Below are 24,531 nucleotides of genomic sequence, written 5' to 3'. Positions count from 1 at the left end.
ACAAGGCAGAAAACAACACCCAGATAGAGCAAGAAAAGCAAAGGAGACTCAGAAACAATGAAAAGGTGATAAGGGAAGTGCAGAAAAACATGAAATGGAATAATTGCTACATATTAGGGATACTAGGAGGAGAAGAGCAAAGGATAGAAAACCTATTTGAAAAAGTAATGATGTAAATCTTCCCTAATTTATGAGAGAAAAAGTCACACAAATCCAGGAAACACCAAGAGTCTCAATCAAGAGGAACCCAAAGAGGCCCACTTTAAGACACATCATAATTAAAATGGGAAAATTCCGAGACAAAGAGAGAATCTGAAAGGCAGCAAGGTAGAAACAGGAAGTCACATACAAGGAAGCTCCAATAAGGCTAGCAGTGAAGGCAGTCATAAGAAGGAAGTTCATAGTGATAGAGGCTTACCTAATAAAACATAGTAACATTTCAAATAAACAACCTAACCCTACACCTACAAGAACTTGAAGAACAACAAAAATAGTGCACAGCAAGTAGAAGGAAGGAAATAACCAACATAAGAGCAGAACTAAACAACATAGAGACTACAGGCATAATTCTCAGGATCAATAAATCCAGATAAAAAATTTTGACAAGGCTTAAAGCAGACTAATCAATGAAAAAAGAGAGAGGACCAAAATAAATACAATGGCAAATGAAAGGGGAGATATTACAACTGATACTACAGAAAAATAAAGGATTGTAAGAAATTACTATGAAGTTACTACAGGCCAAGAAATTTGAAAACCTAGGAGAAATGGACAAATTTCTACAAAAATATAATCTTCAGAATCTTAAGATTCAGAAATCAAACTCATTTTTGTACACCAACAGTGAAAAAGCAGAAACAGAAACCAGGAATAAAGTCCATTTGATATAGCAACAAGAAAAATAAAACATCTAGGAATAAACCTAACCAAGAGGTAAAAGACTGTATCACACAACTACACAACACTGAAGAAACAAATTAAGAAAGACACACACAAAAAGTGAAAACATATACTATGGTCATGGATCAGAAGAATTAACATCATAAGATGTCCATACCACCCAAAGCAATTTACAGATTCAACACAATACCTATTAAAGTACCAATAGCATACATCACAGATATAGAACAAACACTTCAAAAATTCATATTGAGCCATAAATGACCCCGAATAGCTGCAGCAATTTTGAGAAAGAAGAGAAAGGTAAGAAGGATCACAATACCTGATATCTAACTGTATTACAAGGCCACTGTAATCAAAACAGCCTGGTACTGGCATAAGAACAGACACACAGACCAATGGAACAGAATAAAGAGCCTAGAAATAAACCCAAGTCTCTACTGTAAATTAATATTCAACAAAGGGGGCTCAGAACAGCTCTATGTACCAGTTCCCCTAACAGGGTCATCTCAGTGATCTATCCTCAATTTCACTGACTTCCTTCTGCTTGCTCAGATCTACTGTTGAGCCACTTTAGCAGATTTCTTATTTCAATTATTCTCCATAATTTATTTGTGTCCTTTTTCATGATTTTATCTGTTTTCATCTGTGTATTGATACAAGCCACTTACTGTTAAAACATAGTTTTATGGTTTTTTCCTTCAACTCTTTTCACATACTTTTCATTAGTTCTTTGAATATTTTAATATAACTAGTCTATGTCATTGGTCTTACAGGTTTCCCCATTACTCAGAAGCATCTGACATAAAATAATGAAATGGGATGGTGAAGTTTCTATGACAGTGCCACTTGAGACAAAAGAAAGCACAAAACAATGTGGATTTCTTATCCTAAATGATAGGTATATACTTCAGCTGCACCTATACTTACATCAGGCCATCTCTCCTATAGTATTCAGAACAGATAAAAGTTACTGAATCAAATGTGGAGTTCAGAATGACCCTCATCATTCTTACAACTATTACACATGATATCCCACCTAAGGTATCTTTGATTCAGTTACTTGGAAGTTTGAACTTGGTATGTTTGAAAGCCGTACTGCCCACAGAGGAATACTTGTACCAATGAACACAGTCATTCTTCAATTAGGTTTTCAATGGAAAATGTCCATGGTGATGTTGGGCTCCCCAGGCTGATGGAATAGGAAGATCCCTGTATTGAGTTGAGTAGTCCTAACAGAACATTGGGTTACTACACACAACTGAAGGCATGAAATGTAATGTCTCCTTTTACTCTCATGCCCAGTAGACAGTAATGAGAAACAGGGGAAAACAACAAAACAGAACCACTATGGATTTGACTCCCATGATAGTTAAGGTGTCAATCATGCAACTGGGTAATAGTCTTTGAATAGCCAAGAAATTGGCAGAAAGTGAAAGGAATATAAAAGTGGTGTTGAGAACTTATGATTGTTAACTTTGATCACATGACAATATGAGGAAGCTTAGTCTGAAGTGGATGTTTTCTTTTATGTAACCATTTCTCTACCTCTTTATCTTTCCTCCTTCTGCTACTTCACATGAAGAGCATTGGTGGTACATATTTCAATTAGGTTTGAAGTGGGAGTATGTCTGAGCTAAAATCAATTGATTATGTGGAAGAAAAGGGGACTTTTTATGTTTCTTGTGTTGGGGACAGAGTTTTACTTTCCACCCAAAGTTATAAGTGAATAGCAGAATCAAAAAAGTTTGGGTGTTATGGATATGCTACATTTGCTCCTGTAGATCCAACTCTAATCTTTTCCACTTTATTCTGGGCCCTAAGAAACTGACCACTAAAACAGTCATCAAATGTTTTAACTTCAGCTAATGGGAGGAAATAACAGGAGATCAGACAATGAAGAGACATCAAGGGGTTAATTCCTCTGCCAATTTACCTCATGAGCCACTTTGGAAATGGCTGTCTCTCTACCTCAAGGCAGGGCTCGTTTTTCTATTACAGTTCTTACCATCTTCTGAAAAAATATCTACCCTATTTCCCTTTCATAACTGGAGTAGTAATGACATCCCACCATTGCTAGTCCTGGGTACTTCACCACTTTTTAACGTCCTTTAATCTTGTAAACTCTTTATGAAGAGTTTCCAGTTGTTCCTACTAAGAGTGATATCTGTTTCTTGGAGAACACTTGACATGATAATTTTTAATGAACACATTTTTATAGAGAAATACCACAGGCATGCCCATTAAAGCTAAGAATAAATCCAGGGCTCATCTACTCACAGTTATTATACCATTTTTTCCTATGCTAAGTAATATAAAATGAGAAATGTGATATAAAATATTAGAAAGATATTGGAAAGAGAAGTCATTGATACCATTATTGCTCAGAAATATTCCAAAAGTTAACTGAATCTTAAGGACCTAAATAAATACTGAGATTTTTCATGTTCCTAGAAACAATTATCAAGACATCAATTCTTTTCTAAATTAAATAGACATTTAATTTACTGTCTGTCAAAATCTTAGTATGCTTCTAAGACCTCTGAAATTATTCTAATAATTATGTGAAACACAGTTGTTGAAAAGAGAAATCATTGTTTTTAATTACACTATTGTGTAGTACAACTCATAACACATACCAAAAACTACATACATGACCTAAAATAATGTAGTATTGTCTTAGGAATAATAAACTAATCAAAAGAAAAGAATCTAGAAATAGGTACACAAGTTTTGGGCTTTATCTTAAATAAGACATATCAAATTAGAAAAGTAGGTTGCATTTTTGAAACATGTGTTGAAAAACTTGGTTTTATGACAACAGAAAACCCTTTGTAAAGTAGATTTAAATTCCTTACACACTCTCACACACAAACACACACATATAAACACAAACAGGAGTATAACTGATAATACCTCTTTAGGAGAAAGTTGTAACCAACCATAAAATTGAGCATGCAAACAGCCTACTTAACACAACGTAATTTCTTTCAGGATGTCCATACAAGGACAGAGTAGCAAGCTGGCCAAATGGATTCATAACATGTGGTATATTTAGACATGGAATGATACACAGCAGGGAACTGGTGGGACTACAGAGAAATGCAGCAACATGATCAAATTTAGGAAGTCAACATTGTGGATAAAAGACTCAGAAAACTTTGTCCTATGTAGCATAATTTTAATAAATGTAAATAATATGAAATTCAACACTCTATAACTTAAGGATACATACATATGTAGTTAAACTATTTTTAACTATGATAAATAAAAAATTCAACATTGGGATTACCTCTAGAAAGAGGGAGAGGAATGGTATACACAAGTAATTTCAATATTGATTGCATTCTGGGTATATATTACATATATTATTGGTATGCATGAAAAATACATAATAAATTTTTAAAATAAAAATTCTCTATTCATTGTTAGCTATGAAAAAAACTTACAAAACATAGAAGATGTTCCTACAATACAGTGAAAGTAATTCCATCTTCTTCCTAGTTGGTGATGTTCTTTAGAGGCTACACAGTGAGAAAAAAAATTTTTAACATAAGATTGATAACCAAAATTCTGTGTATATAAAAACAAACAATTATAAAATCTATAATTTAAAGTATTGAACTTGAATGCAACTTTTAGGGAACACCTTGCTCTGCAAAATAATGCATATTTTTACCCAATCTTCAGTGTCATGAAGTCAAAATAAGCTTCACCTATTCTATGAGGAATGGCAAAAGGCACATAATAACCAGGGAGGAAAAGCATGAAATAAGTTTATGATTTGGATTAGTATGGTATTCTGTACTCCAATCAACAGCTAGAATCTCTTTTCATTGTCAACCATCTCATTTGGGTTTATGCCAAACTCTGAATATATCCAATATCCCATCAAACGAAACTGTTCCATGATTGTGCATTTACCCAAATATGATATCATCTCCCATCTAAACATCCTGAACTTCAAATGCACAGGCATCAAAATGAGAAACAGCAGTAATCTTGAAGACAAAATGCTTAAGACAGCTGCAAAAATGTGTTCTATGCATACAAAAACAAACATTAAAATGTAGAAATAAAGGAAAAAACTGACAGTAACCCAATGGAAGAGGGGAGAGGGATGCTGGGGAAAAATAGGGGAAGAGCCATCAAAGAACATATATGAAGGACACATGGACAAACCCAAAAGGTATAGATTTGAGGTTGGGAGATGAAGATGTGTGTGGCAGGAAAGTGTGGTGGGGTGAAAATGGAGACAACTGTACTTGAACAACAATAAAAAAATTAGTAAATAAAATTCAATGTCTATACCTCAGAAATTTTTTCTAAACATTAGCAAAATTGTTTTCTCATTATTTTTGATAAAACAAATTTTCAAATGTAGCTTGTTTTTCACCTTTCTAAGGAAGAAAAAAACTTCTACAGTCCATTTCAATATAAACAATAAAGAACAAACTGACAATGACCAGAGCTGAGGAGGTAAGGGGCTAATGAGGAAAAGGGGTAGGGTAAAGCCAAAAAACACTAATAAGGAACTCATGGTCGTGGACAAGGAGAGGGCATTGACTGTGGGACATGGGGGTTGGTGGTACGGGGCAGGAGAGATCAATGGGGAAAATATCAGGACAAATGTAACTGAACAATAAAAAAAAGTTACAAGTTTAATTTAGTTTCTTTATCCTAATATTAAGAAAAATACCTGTGCCTTTTTATTCATCCTTCAGAATTTCTGTATTAGATTGATTCTACCCTCAAAAGATAATTTCTTCTAATTTGGTACATCTGTATGAATATAGAAAAGCATTCCAGGAGAACTCATTGAGTTGACTAACTCATCCATTCTTAGAATGCACTGCCTTAGTTGCTTCAGAATTAGTACCAAGTGCATTCAATATGAATGACACAGTCTCATTCTATCTATAGCTAACTTCTTACACCACAGTTTTTTCATTGCATTTGTCATTTCTGAATTTCTCAAGGTGTATATTAGAGGATTCAACATGGGAGTTATAACAGTATAAGCCACAGTTATGAATTTATCAACAGGGAAGTTAGAAACAGGCCTAACATACGTAAAAATGCAGGGAACAAAAAAGAGAATAACCACCATGATGTGGGAACCACAAGTAGACAGGGCTTTGCCCCTTCCTTCCTGACTGTGAGTTTTAAGGGTATTTAGGATGACTCCATAAGATATTAGTAGACAAGTAAAGATGACCATACACATTGCTCCACCATTGGCAACTACAGTGACGCCTAAGATGTAGGTGTCAGTGCAGGCAAGTTCTAGTAGTGGGTACATGTCACAGACAAAGTGGTCAATGACATTGGGGCCACAAAAGGGGAGGTTGTACACAAAGAGAAGTTGGATCAAAGAATGCACAAAACCTCCAGCCCAGACCACCACCAACAGCAGGATGCAAACCTGTCTATTCATGATGGTTATGTAGTACAGTGGCTTACAGATGGCCACATAGCGATCATAGGCCATGGCAACGAGAAGAAAGACCTCAGAACCTCCAAAAACGTGTCCCAGGAAGAGCTGTCCCATGCAAGCTGAGAAGGAAATTGTCTTCTGACCACAGAGTAAGTCTAGGATCAATTTGGGTGAAAAGACAGTGGAATACGCTGCATCCATGAGTGATAGACAGATGAGGAAGAAGTACATGGGGGAGCCCAGGGAGGGGCTGGCAAGAACAGTCACCACAATGAGCAGGTTGCCCACCATTGTCACAATGTAAATGAGTAAAAATATGACAAATAATGCTTTTTGGCCCCCAGGATCCTGAGTGAGGCCCAGGAGGACAAATTCTGTCACATTGTTACTATGTCCCATTTAATCCTCTCAAAAGCCTGTTTCTGGAATGAGAGGTCAGGAGAAGGGACCTGTAATGAAATCATAAACACATTCAAAATACATCCATGATAACTTGGAGTACATATTCATTATTGTATCTTCTACAGGGGTTTACACACAATAAATATGTGGTGAAGACCTATGTGTTCTTCTTCTTAATATCATATTGTACCTTCACTTGAAAATTCTGTTTCTCCTCAGATGATTTTGTTTACGCTACAAGTCAGAGATTCTCCCACAAAATTTTAGTGGATTGCCCATGGGAAAAAAATATCAAGGGCCCCATAGCCAGTTGTGTCTTTAAAGGACCGTTATTTCAACTGTCAGGTCTGGGCACACAAATCAGCAATAACTTACTCTCTGCTGGTGGCAAAAAAAAAAAAAATCTCAAAAAAAATTGGCATGAAGTCAGTCCTCTGAATTGGTAGTATTTGTGCTGAGGACCTTTATAAGATAATTGATGTAACACCAAAAATAATGTCTCTTTTGGAATAACTCACTTAATATTATGATAATTTGCTGGGGGTATTCAGTCCTTTATGTCTCAAAGGATGCTCAGTCTTCATGGACCTCTCATTAAATTTCCACAGAATGGAATACATCAGACCTTAACATAATTAGTACATTGTTCCCTAAAGCAATTACTCAGTTGGACTCTGTGACTGTCAGCAATTTTTCTTTCTTTTTCTTTTCCACTGTCAGCATTTGAAGAAGTTGTAGTTCTCTCCATATAATCTTTGTCTATCTTACAACCCTTAACACAGAGACACTATTTAAATTTTCACTAAATATTATTAAACTTCATTGACTCGTGACTATCATGAACTCTTATGTTACCAGTGAGTATTATTTTTTTTAAAAAAACTCTTTGGTTTACCTAGGTATTGAGGAACGAGAACACAGGCACTGAAAAGAGTGGTAGAAGACAATGAGGCATGGTTATGTTTATACTTCTTTCAAGGTACTGAGAGTGCTCCAAAATGGAGCTATGGTGCCCAGGTTCCAAAAATCAGCATACTCAAGGGAAGAGCCCAAGGTCAGTGTAAAAAAACATGGGGTTGAATCATTTCTAAATGTAACTGCATCTCTGTCTCTGTTTGCTCTTTGGAAGAAGGCATGGGGTTGAGTCATTTCTAAATGTAATTACAAGACTGTCTCAGTTTGCTCTTTGAGAGGTAAAAGTTTAGAACTAGATGATCTCAGAAACCTTGTCCAGTCTTGCCTTCCATGGCACTCTTTGTGTGACCCTATCTTACATTCTATTCTACTGGCTTTTTCATATTGTTATAACAAAATGGAAATATCCAAGCCTATAGCTGTTTCTTAGAAAAGGCTACCCACTGGTAAGTGGGATTTAATAATTACAGAGACCAAATACTGATTACAAGTTATTCTGTTCACTGTATACTTATTTAATACCCAAAATACCCTTTCATGGGTGAGTGTAGCACAGTGCTGAATCACATGGACTCTGGAGACGTATTGTGTGTGTTCAAATCCCAGCTTCACCACTTACTACTATGTGACCCTGGGCAACCTAAAAACCATTCTGTCCCTCGTTTTCATCCTTTTCAGAATGGGGATACCCATAGAACCTGCCTCTTGGGTTGTTGTTTTATTACAAGTAAATACCTAGAATACTGACTGGCACCCAGTAAAGCTTCAATAAATGATAGCTATCATTAATGTTCTTCAATGCTTCACTATCAACACTGTATCACAAGGAATCATGTGGATCTTTGTCAATGAGGTAAGAATTATAGACATAGGCCAAGGATGAAAAGAATATTATAATTTTTGAACCTCTATTTAGGCATAGGATAAGATTGCATGTCTCAGGAATTATCTATTTGATTACACATGAGTAGTAGTATTCACTTGTGATGGAATATATTTTGACTAGAAGCAAGCAGAATAACAGGGGGAAAAGTGGGATCCATACATCATAGGTAGGATTGAATAGCATAAAATGAAAGAAAAAAAGGGATCCAATCAGGAAGGAGAAATTATATTTGAGAAATAATATCCACAAGTAATAAGAATATATTAATGTGATAAGTAGTGAGATTAGTAGTCTTTTAAAACATCGTCTTCAGAAAAGTTACCTTTCTTGAAGCCTGTGTTAGAAGCCTGATCTCCAGGGATCTTCCAGGATATATTTGGGAGGCATCTTAAGACCACTGAGAAATAAACGCAGCACAGCTTATTTAAGAAAAGCAAAGAAAATTTTCTTGACATTTGATTCCTCGGATTCCCGTACATTTGATGGTGAAGGGCAAACTTAAGAAACAGAGAATTTTTCAACTATAGTTACAAACCTAAATTTTTGTTTATTCATTGCAGAGGAAATTTAAAACATCACTTAATATCAAAGATAGACAAGCTGATTCCATTCCCATACATTTGGTGGGGTACAAAGGGAGGATGTGTTGAAAGGTTGAGCCTTCTTTAGAAGCCAGCTGTGAGGACCATTCTACATGCCTCATTCACGTTGCTGCTTCCAGTTCATTGAGAAGCTCTATCACTGTTGAAGCTATAGGCTGATAAAGGCACACCTATTGGAGAGCATGAGGGTATAAGGTAGTCTTTATCCAATTCAGTTTTTCTTACTCCTTACTTTATGCAGGATCTCTCTAGAGCCCTTACTCTTCCTAATCATCAATGTTAGATTTCTCCAGAATAAACCTCCTACTAGCCAGGTAAATTATTTAGATGTAAAAACTGGGTACATAATCTATTCTCTGTTGTTTAAGTCATCAAAGATCCAACATTATAAAAAATCACAGATAATATTATTAGACTTCAACTTAAACTGCTAAGTTAACACTTCTCTATTTAAAAAACATTATTTAACATAGTTTCTTAAGCATATGGCTTTTTAAAAAGATAAACTAAAATTCCATAGGAACAAAAATACCCTCTAAAGTACTTTAAAATTACAGTTCTATTACTCTACAAGTGATAATAAAAGGCACTGCCCTAAAAACAGGTTGCTTTTAAATTGTACCAATATGGGTTGCTGTGCTAATTTTTTATTAAATTTATTCGGATGACATTAGTTAGTAAAATCATACTGGTTTCAAGTGTACATTTCTATAATACATGATCTGTATATTGCACTGTAAGGCTATCACCCAAATACAAATCATCTTGCATCACCGAATATTTGGTCCCCTCTACCCTTCATTACTAAAACCTATATTCTCTGTGCTTACCACCGTACTGTTTTCTGTGCCTATGAATTTCAGTTTTGAAAACACACACATATATCAAACTTCCAGATCAGAATCAAGATCCCACATGGGAAATGTGGTCAGTAATATTGTAATAACTGTAAATGGGGCCGGGTCGGTTCTTTAAGTATTGAGGGGAACATATTGTGGAGTATATGATTGTGTGCCCACTATGTTATAGCCCTGAAACTAGTACAGAATAATATTGAATATAAAGTATAATTTTAACATTTCAAAATAAAATATCCAAAATCTCTTATCAAGCTTCTAAAATAGAATTGGACTTTATTTCTCCTTATTTTAATACACTTACTATGTTACAATTTTAAATTCTCTCATTAATTTCAAATTAAGTGTGGGGAATGACATAAGATATATGCACCCCTATGTTCATTGCAGCCTTATTCATGGTGACCAAGGCATGAAAACAACCAAAGTGTCCCTCAGTAGGTGGCTGGATAAAAGAGATGGGGCACATACTCACAATACTACTCCACCATGAGAAAAGATGAAACCTTGCCATTGCAAAAATGTGGATGGACTGCGAGATTCTAAAAAGTGAAATAAGCCAGACAGAAAAAGTCAAGGACCATATGATTTCACTTACATATGAGAAAGAACACTGAAAACAACACATTAAAAAGGAAGAAAAACAAACAAAAACTCATAGACACAGACAACTGTATGGTGGTTACTCCAGAGGGAAGGACAGAGGGTAGTCAAGGGTAAAGGAGGTAAAACACATGATGACAGAAAAAAATGTGACTTCTGGTGTGGAACACACAATGCAATATACAGATGATGTATCAAAAATTCTCTGATTTAAAGGTCTTATAATAATTAGAAATGTTAATTTACCATGTAAAATATAATAGTCCATGAACCAAGAATATGAACCCATTAGGTTATTTCAAATGAATTCCATGTTTCTTTGTTATTTAACAAAACAAACAAGAAACACCTGGCAGGCTCTAATACTAGAAACCAAACACATTTCCTATATTTTGGTCATTTCCTTATTTTGCTAGCTTAATTTTCTTAATTCAGATTCTCTCCAATGAAAATATGAGCATTTAAGATATTAGCAACATTTAAATATGCTGTGTGAATTTGAGTTGTTCTAAGAACAAACCTCAGGTCTTTCCCTTAATCTTTAAAATCAGTGCTTCTTTCATTGGCAGTGACTGTGGGTACCTCATGCATCTATGTGTGACCATGGAACACTGAGTAATGTAGAGTGATCAGCAGATGTGGAAATAGTTTCACATGGCTGAATTTCCCATGTTTCCACACAGACTCCCCATCACCTCAATCTTTCAGACGAGGGTTGCAGCATCCAACACAGATATCTAGGATATAAAGACACTTAAATAAAACATAAATATTTACTTGTAAAATTCTTGAACACTCTCACCTGCAGGGAAAATTTCTTCAAAATAAAAAACAAAGATGCTGTGTTCTCATGGCTATGTAAAAACTGGCCAAATTTGTGGAAATTAACATGACCAAATCCATTCTTTGCCAAAACAAAAACCCCAGAAATTTTAAAACACTGAGTGTAGTTATTTGAATGTACTTCTCCTCAGCTGATTGTGGTAAGGTAAACAAAAAGTACTTTCCTATGAGGACTTCATAGGATAACATTCATGTCTCTGACCATTAATCTCTGAAGCTAACAAGACAGATGCTGGGATTTATCTTCCTCAAATAGCCAATCACTGGGCATTCTCCCAGGTAGTGGAATTATTCAGCCTTTTAGTCATTCAAACAGCTTATCCCTAAAGACACCTTTTCCCTAATTAAAAATTAATTCCTCTCTTTCTCTCCCCAACTTCATCTGAGAAAACTGGCAACTTACAAAAGTTTCTACAAGTAATGAGAGATTTCTATGGAAAGTAAAATATAACCAGGAAAGATCTAAAGAAACAGACACCAGTTGAAGATAGACTTCAGCTTAGGCAGAAAGTTGAGTTTCCAGAAATCTCTCAGTTATTTCTATCACATAAATAATTCTTGCACATTTATGGGCACCCATCCCCTCTGGCTTTTTATATCCTTTCTGTTTTAAAGAAAACAGAATGTAAGGTCATTCTAGATTAGTTTATTAGAATATTTGGAACAAATTCAAATGAAGAAATGACAGTTTTCTCCCCTACAATGATCATCAGGGAAAAAGATTTGGGTCTTGCCAAGAAAGAATAACACACAGACAAATAGATGAAAAGCCTTTTATTTGAAAAGAAAAAAATATATAAAGGGAATCAGAATTTATGGGTTACATTATAGGAAGTCCTTAGGTAAGGCAAACATTAATTAAGCCCAAATGAAGGAAGAATCAGTCTTGGGTCCCTTTATCGGCCATATCCCTAGAAAACAACATCCTTATTGCCAGGAGTGTCCAACCAGCCATTGTCAGACCACATCAGTCCCAGGATGATTATGAATGCAGCCCAACACAAAAACATAAATTTATTTAAATCCTTTTTTTTCTTTGCTCATCAGTTTGCACTAGTGTTTGTGTATTTGATGTATGGCCCAAGACAATTCTTCTTCCAGTGTGGCCCAGATATGCCAAAAGTTTGGACGCATCTGCTAGGTATTAGAGGCCCAGAGCTCAGAGACAGAGAACTGGGGACTTGGAGGATTTATTGATGTTGATGTTTCAACTATTGAATGGACAAGTAATCACAGTTGTGTAGTTCTGAAGGCCTGAATCCATTTCAGCAGAATTACAATGATTTCTAGTCCATTTATTCAGTTCTTTACTTTCAGCCTACTATCAAATGAGTACCTTTCTACAAGAAAGCAATTATTTTCCAACAAGAGCCTGCCTCTACATCAAGTCTGTGATGGCTTCCACTATAATTTCCCTAGGGTGGTTTACTGTGGCTCCACTGAGCATCTCCACCTCGACATATATTGTCATAAGGGCCTTAGATAAGGAGACATTAAATACCTATCTGAACCAGCTGAAGATTTTAATTATGTGCTAAGCCCACCAAAAGTTGGTGCTTTCCAGCTTAACAAAGAAATGGACAAAATCTAGCAACCCCAAGTATTCTACACATTACTTCTAAGATTTAAAGGGTACATCTAAGCACTGTTCTTCTCTTCAGGTTATGAGGCATAATATGGAGAAGATATCCTTGATTTAGAACAACTGTCTGATATGATAAGATTACTCTAGACTAAATTAGGACTCAGAACTGGAGAGCAAATACATGCATTGGTTCAATTCTCCACATTCCTTCCAGCTGAATGCAAAGAACTACTAATGCTTTCTGTTTATCTGAATGATAGGTGTTTGCCAGATCCAACTATGATTACAATAGCCCAGAAGCTGAATTTATATGCATCAATAAGCACAATACACTGAAAATATTAACTGATACAAGTCTTGCCTCAAAATATGCAATAATACACAGTAATTCTCTATAAGCCATATCTATTGTCATGTTTGGAAAGGAAATTTAGATGTGAACATACTCTAAATATGTTAAGATGTTACTCTTATAACATGATAAGAGTTTCTTAAAGGAAGAAGCTTGGGAGGATGTGGGATCTATATTGAACATTATTAGTCAACTATGATGGTTCGATCTAGTCAAAATACCAAGCCTACACCAATCTGGAAAATACATGGGAATAACATGGTCCATGACCATTAGAGAATTCTATATACCCTACCTAATCCATTACTATCTCTCTCACATCCTAGTATATAACAAGAAAGAAAGAACACTGACTCCAGAGAATTTAAATGGGAAGTTATTTAATCCTAGTGCTCAGACATTCTCAGAAGGCTCTACTATATGGATTTTTGAAGGCTGGAGGCTTTGGCAGAAGCCAAATGCTAATATCCTGTTTTGAAAACTTGAATTAGAGATTCAGTAATTCCCTAACACAGTCATCACATGAAACTCATTGGAAACAAAATGAATGGAGGTCATTGAATTTTCATAGAGACACAATTTAATGGCATCACAAGTGCCCTTTATGTCATAGGTGATGTCAGAAATTCATTCCCAAGAGCATGAAGTAGCATAATAAAGCTCCCTAATGAAATGGAAACAGTTTATACAGAAATATGTTATGGGAGGACATAAAGGAGATAAGATTTTTAATTTCAATATAATAGAAACAAAGAAAACAGCCGAAAGTTGGTACCTATAGAGAAAGACAAAAGCCAAATTATTAATATCAGAAACAAAAGGAGATGAACATCATACAGATTCCTCATACAGTGTAAAGGGAGCCAAAACCATGGTGACAAAAGATTTGACTTTAGCCCTGATCAGTATGACTCAGCAGGTTGGGTGACACTCCACAAAATGAAAGTTTGCCAATTTTATTCTCCGTCAGGCCACACAACTGGGTTGTAGACCAGGTTCCTGGTTGAGGAGGTATGAGAGGCAACTGCTCAGTGTTGCTCTCCCTCTCTTTCTCCCTTCCCCCCTCTCTAAAAATAAATAAATAAAGTCTATATTTTAAAAAAAGAGTTGACTTTGGGAAGTGAGCACACAAAGCAATATACAGAACATGTATCATAGAAATGTACACTTAAGGCCTACATTATCTTATTAAGCAATGACACGCCAATAAAATTAATTTTAAAAAAAATGAAATGTAGAAAAAATAAAATTAGGATCCTCAAAGTCAACTCATTCTGTGTAAACGAGACTGAAACCATTTCCCCCATTAACTCAGGGATACAACAAGGACACTTATAGGTTACTGTGGGCTATGGATTGAAAATAAAATCTTCCATGTGAAGCCAAAAATAAAATTAAAAAATAGAAATAAAATTAAAAGTATAAGCAATTATAGTTATGGAAAAAGCTAACTCAATGATTTTGGTAACTTAGATGGAATGGGTAATATACAGGAAAAACACAACCTGCTGAAATGACTCAAAGAAATTGATAAGCTAAGTACTCCTCTATGTCCTAAGAAATGGACCATCCTTTTCTGTAGACATGATTATGTCATAGGAAATACTAAGGTATCTTTGGGGATTACTAGAATTAGTAACTGAATTTAGCAACTTTGTAAAATTCAAGGTCCAAAAATAATTCGATTGCACTTCTATGTATTAGCATCAACAACAATGGGGAAATAAAAATATCTTAACTGGCCTGACAGCTTTGCCTCCTCCCTCTGGGAGCCCTGAGTTACCATTTAACAAGTCTGACAATGTCACCGGAGAGACTTTGTCTATATCGTCCTTTATCCACATGGAAAAAAACAAAAGGAAGGACTCAAAACAGCCTAATATCCTAGCCATTCCTGCTAGGCACCATTCATATGAACAAAGTCATCTTGGACCCTCCTTAAATGCCCAGCAATCAGCTGAACACTAAACAGTGACACCAGTCCACGCCAAAAGAATCTTTCAGTCAGGTTTTCCCTGAACTAACAGAGGGAGACGAGAAGGACAAGGAAAAATAGTCCTAGCATTGAACCTTGTAGGTGTGTAAAATTAGACATACTAAATGGAAAGTATGTAATTATTTAGAATGAATCATAAAACAAATTATTTTACCTATTTAGGAGAAATATGCTTAGATAATTTTTCATCATAAAATAAATTCTATATGGGTTAAAAGATTTTTTGAAAGCCATTTTTTTAAAAATAAGCTGAGATAATTGTCCTGGCTGGTGTAGCTCAGTGGATTGAGCTCAGGCTGTGAGCCAAAGCATCGCAGGTTCCATTTCCAGTCAGGGCACATACCTGGGTTGCAGGCCATGGCCCCCAGCAACCACACATTGATATTTCTCTCCCTCTCTCTCTTTCTCCCTCCCTTCCCTCTCTAAAAATAAGTAAATAAAATCTTAAGAAAAAAAAGAAGACTAGTTTCTTTAAAAAAAATAAGCTGAGATAATTAATAAAAACTTTTAACAAGAAGATGGAATTTCCAAGAGTGATGTGATAGAAGAAATCAAATAGTGAGAGAATATAAAAATATAACATATTTATATAAGAACACCCATAATTATAGCATAAATACTTTAAAAAATATTTGTAACAAATATCAAAGAAAAACAAAAATTTGTAGCAAATATGCATGTAAATTTAATCTAGAAAAAGTCCTTCAAAACTCATCAGTAAAATTCTCATTCCAATTGATCAAAAATTCAAGAATAAAAGTGACAAAGTCAATGGAGTGGATTCCATGTCCCAGACATTGTGCAGGGAACAGAGAGCACAAAGACAGTGAAGTAGCTTTCCCTGACTTCACAAAGACCATTGCATGCAGACAATTAACCAAAACTTTTATCTTATCAAAAGAAGTAACTATACAAATTTAAAAATTAACTAAATGCCTGTCTTCATCCTTTTCAGCTACCATAACAGAATACCATTGACTGGGTAGTAGACAACACATAGTTATTTCTCACACTTCTAGAAACTGAGAACACCAAAGTCAAGGTTCTGGCAGCTGCAGTGCCTGGGGAGGGCCTGTTTCCTAGTTCACAGAAAGCCATCTTCCCTGGGTCCTCACCCAGGATAAAGGACAAGAGAGCTTTCTGTGGACTCTGTAATAAGGACATGAATCCTATTCATAAGGACTCCACATTCATGACCAAATCACTTCCCAAAGACACCACCTCCAAATACAACCACATTAAGAAAAACTTTACTTCTTAACTCAGCCTCAGAGGTAGAGGGACAGTGAGTGGTGACTGTGAGTCCAGCAGTGCTTAGACAATATATATTACTCGGGAGGCATTTCATCTAATGTTCGACAAAAAACAGGTAAGGGTACAGCTTAAGCAAAAAAAAAAAACAGAGCTTACTGCCAGTGTCTAAAAACAGACTGTGTCTTGAGACCATCTGTATTGTAGGAACCACAGAAACTTAAAACAGCCCCACCTGTGTGCACAGTTCTCTCTGGGTGTCAACTCTCTACAGAAGCTCTCACATATAAGCCTTAACTTTGTGAGGTCTGTGAAGTGTCAGACCCCAAGATGACAACTATTTAATTAGATAGAGCATCTAGTATACTACTGAAATCATAAACCTACACAACATTTACTGACACTGTTGGGAGAAGATGGCAGCAAAGTAGATGGGAGCAAAGCCCAGCTCTCCCTGTGCCCAGCGGGACCGCCTGGCCAACCTTCAGAGGAACACAGTAAACAGCCAATGGAATCCCAGCTTATGTGAAGTTTGGATGCAAAAAATTGCAGAGCACATTGAAAAACAGATGGTGAGGAGATTGCTCTGGGACAGTAAGATCCATGGAAACTTCTTGGAGACCAAAGCTGCTGTGACCTGTGGCCTGCATCTGCCATGGACACTGGAAGGAAAGTTAGAGCACCAACTCCTTCCCCTACCACAGCAGGGAGGGCAGGCAGCCTGGCACCAGGAGGTATCTGGATCCTGGAAGTTACTGGGGAAAACAGAGATAAAGTGGGAGACACACAGAAGTGCTATACATCCACTGGGACTGTGGACCTCAGCACCAGGGAAATTGGGGTCCTGAGCTACACCTGGAGAAGGGAGGAGTGAGGCCATCTGGTACTCTGACTCAGATAGTCTCCACACTAGTTGGAAAGTTGGGCTATGTAGAAAGCTGGGAGATTGTTAACAGCTATTTTGTAAGGAACTCTCAGCAGTAGCTAGCTCGCAGCAAGGGAGATTTCAGCTCCTGGCACCCACAAAATGACAGCAAAGCTGAGCAGAGGTGGCACCCAGCTTGTCTTGAGCTACATGCTCAAGACTGACTCAGGCTGTGCACCTAAAGACTGAGTGGATGATTTCAACCTGCCAGCTTCCAGAGGACCTGGGTCAACAGAGGCCAGGAAACTCTAAATATTGCAGCCCACACCTGGTCCCCAGCCTCTTAAAACCATAGGAATGACTAAAGCAAAGCCCAGCTCCCCTTTTTCTATGGCATCTAGAAAGACCAGCAGAACTCATGGAACAGGTTTAAAGTCATCAAAAGGCTTATTCCTTTGTTCTTCTTTTTGGATCCTTTTTTTTCTTTCTTTTTTTATTCCTAGAGATGAGACAATAAGACGTAGAGTCATGAAGGATCCAGAGACAGATCAAAAGAGGGAGCACAAGGCTAAACCACAAAACTGAAAGCTGAGACAAATGTCACTTTGCCATCCCATGGAGATGGTATTTTATTTTTTATGTGTATTACAGTTATCTTTTTGTTATTTTTACCACTTTTATTTATTAGTATTTTTATTTCTCTTAGGTATACTTTTCTGAATTTTCTTTGTCTGTTTAATTGCACTGTTTGAGTGGTTTTCCTTATTCTCTTTTTATCATCTCTTTAATTATCTCTATAATTTTTCTTCTTTCACTTCACCCATGTTCCAATAGCACACAACTCTTGATCGGGTGCTTCCTATTTCAGTTACCCAAATTATATATTTCTTATCATATTGTTATTCCAGTATCATTGTACATAATTGTTGTTCCATACAATTGTACATACTACACAGCAACTCTCCCTGATCTTAGCCCACTTCACTTCAACCCTGAGCATTATTATTACTGTAGGTAACTCTACTCCCTGCTCTCTCTCACACACTATGACTACTTTCTATCCTTTACTCTCACTATGTCATATCATCTAAACCTGCTCTGTTTTCTGGATTCAGTTCACAAACATCCTATCCTCAAATAAGAGTCCTATCTTTTTTTCACCTTTTGTAAAAAGTAGCTAGTTGGGTGAAATATCACAGTTAATGCTATACTTATCCAAAGGATCTCCTATGTCTTCTCCATTAATCTCCCCCTGCCACTATACATACAAGAATACATGGCAGCTGTGAACATCAGTGTGCCTTCTAGAGGAGAGAAACCACCAACAAAAAAAACAACAAAAGGTAAACACCAACCTACAACAAGAGAGCCCACACAAACAAAAGAAAGGACAAACCTAGGGCATCCAGACAAGGACATCAAAGAGACCATGCCATTTAACCTCATCAAATTCCTATCATAGAAGTAGACCCTACAAAGACAGCTAGCAAAGTGAAATATCAGGAAGCACAGAAACAAACAAAAAGAGTCACCTAAAATGGGGAGACAAAAAAATAACATGCAATCAAAAGGAATGGAAGGCTCCCAACTTAAAGAACTAAATGAAATGGAGCTAACAAAACTATCAGATATAGGATTAAAAATAATGGTTATACAGAAGCTCAAAGGACTCACAGACAACTATAAGGAACTGAGTGAGAACTACATCAGCATGAAAAAGGAAATAGAAACTATGAACAAAAACCAGGAAGAAATGAACAATGAAATCTCAGAAATAAAATGCACATTAGACGGAATTGCAAGCAGGCTGCATGAAGCAGAGGATCAAACCACTGAGCTGGAGGACAAGATAGAAAAAACCACCCAGCTAGAGCAAGGAAAGCAAAAGAGACTCAGAAAGAATGAAGAGGTGGTAAGGGAAGTAATGATGAAAAACTTCCCTAATTTGAAGAGGGAAAAAGTCAGACTAATCCAGAAAACACAGAGTCTCCATCAAGAGGAACCCAAAGAGGCCCACCTCAAGACACATCATAATTAAAATGGCAAAATTTCAAGACAAAGAGAGAATCTTAAAGACAGTGAGGGAGAAACAGGAAGTCACATACAAGGGAGCCCCAATAAGGCTAGCTGCTGAATTATCAGTGGAAACGCTCCAAACCAGAAGAGATGGCAAGAAATATTCCAAGTAATGAGAACCAGAGGTCTGCAACCAAGGCTATTTTACCCAGCAAGGCTCTCAATCAAGATAGAAGGCCAAATAAGAAGCTTCCCAGACAAAAGAAGTCTAAAAGAATACATCTCCACCAAACCAGCTCTTCAAGAGATGCTAAAGGGACTGCTGTTAGTAAAGGAAGGAAGAGGGGAGGAGGGGGGGGACCAAGGCATGTAAATGGCAATGAATAAGTACTTATCAATAATAACCCTAAATGTAAATTGATTAAATGCTCTGATCAAAAAACATAGAATACCTGAATGGATAAGAAAGAATGACCCACATATATGCTGACTACAAGAGACCCACCTCAGGAAAAAAGACCTACAGAAACTGAAAGTGAAGGTCTGGAAACAAATTTTCCCAGCAAATGGATAGGAAACAAGCCAGAGTAGCAATTCTCAAATCAGACAAAATAGACTACAAAAAAAGGCCATAAAAAGAAACCCAGAATGTCACATCAAATTACTCATGGGAAGAATCCATCAAGAAGACACAAAAATTGTAAATATATGCGCACCCAACATAGGAGCACCAAACTATGAAAAGAACCTCTTGAAGGACTTCAAGAAACATTGACATCAACAAAATCATAGTAGGGGGTTCCAACACCCAACTGTCAAAATTGGATAGATCTTCCAAACAAAATATCAACAAAGATATTGCAGCATTCAGCAATGTCCTAGATCAAATGAACTTAAATGATATATATAGAGCCTTTCATCCCAAAGAAGCAAAATACACATTCTTTTCAAAAGCACATCCAATATTTTCAAAGATAGACTACATGATAGGATACATAACAAGCCTCAACAAATTCAAGACAATTGAAATCATATCAAGCACTTTCTCTGACCACAAGGGACTGAAACTAGAAATCAACCTCAAGGAAAAACCTAAATGAAACTCAAACTCATGGAGATTGAATAGCATATCATTGATGAATGGGTCAAGAATGAGATCAAAGAAGAAATCAAAAGTTTCTGGAAACAAATGAAAATGAACTCACAACAACCCAAAACTTGTGGGACACAACAAGGCAGTCCTGAGAGGGAAGTTCATAGCAACACAGCCCTACCTGAAAAACATACAAACATTTGAAATAAGCAACCTAACCCCATGCCTACAAGACCTTGAGGAACAACAATGAACACAACCCAGAACAAGAGGAAGGAAATAACCAACATCAGAGCAGAATTAAATGGCATAGAAACTAATAACACAATTCTAAGGATCAATAAATACAGGATCTGGTTCTTTGAAAAAAAAAAAATCAATGAGCCTTTAAGCAGACTCATCAAGAAAAACAGAGAGAGGACCCAAATAAACACAATCAGAAATGAAATGGGACAGATTACCACTGATACCACAGACATACAAAGGACTGTAAGAAATTACTACGAAGAACTATATGCCAAGGCATTTGAAAACCTAGGCAAAATGGACAAATATCAAGAAAAATGTAATCTTCCAAAACTCAATAAGGAAGAAGCAGAAAGCCTGAACAGACCAATACCAGCTGATGAAATTGAAGAAGTAATAAAAAAACTTCCAAACCACAAAAGCTCTGAACTTGATGGTTTCACAGGAGAATTCTACAAAGCATTTAAGGAAGAGGTAACCCCTATTTTTCACAGACTATTCAAAAAAATTCAAGAAGATGGAGGACTCCCAAATGCTTCTTATGAAGCCAGCATCATCCTAATCCCAAAACCAGATAAAGCAAAACAAAGAAAGAAAACTTTAGGCCAATATGCCTGATGAACATAGACACTAGAATGTTCAAGAAAATATTGGCAAACTACATCCAGCAATACATTGAAAAGATCATACACCATAATGAGAGGAGATTTGTCCCAGAGATGCAAGGATGTGCACAATATTCACAAAACAATAAAGGTAATACATCACATAAACAAAAGCAAAGACAAAAATCACATGATCATATCAATATATGTGGAAAAAACTTTGGATAAGGTTCAGCACCCATATATGATAACAACACTCAGCCAAATGGGAATACAGGGAGCATTCCTCAAAGTAATAAAGGCCATATATAAGAGAACTACAGCCAACATCATACTCAATGGGCAAAAACTAAGAGCTTTACCACTAACATCAGAAATATGACAAGGAGGTCTGCTTTTCCCATTTTTATTCAACATACTGTTGGAAGTGCAAGGCACAGAAATCAGACAAGAAAAGGAAGTAAAATGCATCCAAATTGGAAAAGAGAAAACCAAGCTGTCATTGTTTGCAAATGACATGATAGTGTACATATAAAATCCTATAAACTCCAACAAAAAACTGTTTGACCTAATAAATGATTTTAACAAAATAGCAGGATACAAACTCAAGATTCAGAAATCAAACTCACTTTTGTACACCAACAATGAAACATCAGAAACAGAAATCAGGGAAAAGACTCCCATTTGATATAGCAACAACAAAAACAAAATACCTAGGAATAAACCTAACCAAGGAGGTAAAAGACTGTACTCACAAAACTACACAACACTGAAGAAACAAGTTAAGGAAGACATAAACAAATGTAAATATATACCATGTTCATGGATTAGAACAATTAACATCATCAAAATGTACATACTACCCAAAGCAATTTATAGATTCAACTCAATACCTGTTAAAGTACCAATGAAATATTGCACAGGCATAGAACAAACAGTTTAAAAATTTCTGTGGAACCATAAAGAACCCCAAACAGCTGCAGCAATTTTGAGAAAGAGGAGTAAAGTGAGAGGGATCACAATACCTGATATTAAACCTCATGACAAAGCCACTGCAATCAAAACACCCTGGTACTGGCATAAGAACAGACACATAGACCAATGGAACAGAATAAAGAGCCTAGAAATAAACCCAAGTCTCTATTGTGCATTAATGTTCAACAAAGGGGGCTCAGAACAGCTCTGTGTACCAGTTCCCCTAACAGGATCATCTCAGTGATCTATCCTCAACTTCACTGACTTCCTTCTGCTTGCTCAGATCTACTGTTGAGCCACTTTAATGAATTTCTTATTTCAATTATTCTCCATAAATTCTTTGTGTTCTTTTTCATAATTTTCATCTCTTTATTGATATGTCACTTATTGTTGAAACATAGTTTTATAGTTTTTTTTCCTTCAGCTCTTTCAATATGATTTTCTTTAATTCATTCAATATTTTAAAATATGTAGTCTATGTCACTGATCTTACAAGTTTACCCATTACTCAGAAGCATTAGACATGGTAAAATTATTAAATGTGGTGGTGAAGTCTTTTATGCAGTGCACATGAGACAAAGACAACACAAAAAAATGTTGGTTTCTTTTCCCAAAGGTATGGAATATACTTCAGCCATGCCTACACTTACATCAGGCCATCTCTCCTGTAGTCAGAATACACAAAAGTTAGTGAATCAAATGTGGAGCTCAGCATGACCTTCATCATTTTTATACCTATTAAACATGAAAACCCACCTAAGGCATCTTTGATTAAGTTACTTGGAAGTTTGAGCTTGGTATGTTTGAAAGACCTAGTGCCCACAGAGGAATACTTCTACCAATGAACACAGTCATTGTTCCATTAGGTTTTCAATGGAAAATGTCCATGGTTATGTTGGGCTCCCCAGGCTCATGAAACAGGAAGATCCCCATACTGAGCTCAGTGCTTGGTCCTAATTAATAACAGAATATTGGGTTTCCACACACAAATGAAGGCATGAAATACAATGTCTACCTCTATTGCCATGCCCAGGAAAACAGCAATGAGAAATGGGGAAAACAACAAAACAGAGCCATTATAGATTTGCCTCGTATGGTAATTAGGTGTCAATCACGCAACTGGATAATATTCTCTGACTAGCCAAGAAATTGGCAGAAAGTGAAAGGAATAACAAATTGGTGGTTGACAAGTTATGATTGTTAACTATGATCCCATGACAGTCTGTGGAAGCTTAGACAGAAGTGGATGTATTGTTTTATGTAATCATTTCCTTAGCTCTTTATCTTTCCCCCCCTCTGCCACTTCATATGAAGAGCATTGGTGGTTCATATTTCAATTAGGTTTGAAGTGGGAGTATGTCTGAGCTAAAATCCAGTGATGATATGGAAGTTAAAGGGACTTTTTATGTTTAGTGTGTTGGGGACAGAGTTTTACTTTCCATCCAAAGTTGTAAGTGAATAGTAGAATCAAAAAGGGTTGGGTGTTATGGATGTGTTACATTTCCTCCTGTAGATCCAACTCTAATCTTTTCCACCTTATTCTGGGCCCTGAGAAAATGGCCGCTAAAGTGGTCATCAGCCAAGCTAACTCATCCTTTACCTGTTGGTTAAGTTCAGCCAACGGAAGGAAACAACAGGAGATCAGACAGTGAGAGACATCAAGGTATTAATTTATCTGCTACTTTCCTTCATGGGCCAGTTTGGAAATGGCTGTCTCCCTACTCAAGGCACAGCTCCTGTCAAATGACCCTCCTTTTCCTGTTATACTTATTTCCATGTTTGGAAAAAATCTATTTCTTTTTTCCTTCATAACTGAGATACTAATGATGTCTCACCTTTGGTAGCCCTGGGTACTTTACCATTTATTTAAAGCGTTTTGTTTTTAACATTTTTTATTATTGTTCAAGTACAGTTTTCTGCTCCTTCCCTAAACCCCTCCCCAATACTCCAGCCCTCCTCACCTCTCTCTCGTTTCTACCTCCTCCTCCTTGTTGTTGTCCATGTGTCCTTTATAATTGTTCCTGCTAACCCTTCATCCATTTTCCCTATCATCCCATCTCCTTTCCCATCTGGTCTTTAATCTTGTAAACTCTTTGTAAATA

At 36.4% G+C, this 24,531-nt stretch overlaps 2 protein-coding genes across 6 annotated transcripts in view; both read right to left on the bottom strand.

The window, feature by feature from the left end:
- The window catches only part of LOC114500110 (olfactory receptor 4A5-like), a 133,826-nt gene that overhangs the window by 53,508 nt on the left and 55,787 nt on the right, over nt 1-24,531 (bottom strand). Inside the window, exon 1 of one of the 4 annotated variants that reach the window (XM_036029415.1) lies at nt 11,123-11,247. The exons of 2 other annotated variants lie outside the window; for them this stretch is intronic. The gene's annotated coding sequence lies outside the window, so the exon portion shown is untranslated. Of the gene's footprint in view, nt 1-11,122; nt 11,248-24,531 lie in introns of those variants that run through there. One more of the 4 variants, XM_036029421.1, reaches the window with a different exon arrangement.
- Nucleotides 5,751-24,531, bottom strand: part of LOC114500172 (olfactory receptor 4A5-like) — a 74,500-nt gene continuing 55,719 nt past the window's right edge. The window contains exons 1-2 of one of the 2 annotated variants that reach the window (XM_028516784.2): nt 11,123-11,257; nt 5,751-6,786 (exon numbers count right to left, since the gene is read on the bottom strand). In XM_028516784.2, coding sequence (XP_028372585.1) covers nt 5,789-6,736 — 948 coding nt within the window. In that variant the 5' untranslated portion in view covers nt 6,737-6,786; nt 11,123-11,257 and the 3' untranslated portion in view covers nt 5,751-5,788. Of the gene's footprint in view, nt 6,787-11,122; nt 11,258-24,531 lie in introns of those variants that run through there. The other variant, XM_036029425.1, reaches the window with a different exon arrangement.

This window comes from Phyllostomus discolor, chromosome 6, assembly GCF_004126475.2.
Source record: "Phyllostomus discolor isolate MPI-MPIP mPhyDis1 chromosome 6, mPhyDis1.pri.v3, whole genome shotgun sequence".
Lineage (NCBI taxonomy): Eukaryota > Metazoa > Chordata > Mammalia > Chiroptera > Phyllostomidae > Phyllostomus > Phyllostomus discolor.
The sequence above is the reverse complement of the archived record's forward strand: the minus strand, read 5'-3'. Positions and strand labels throughout refer to the sequence as shown.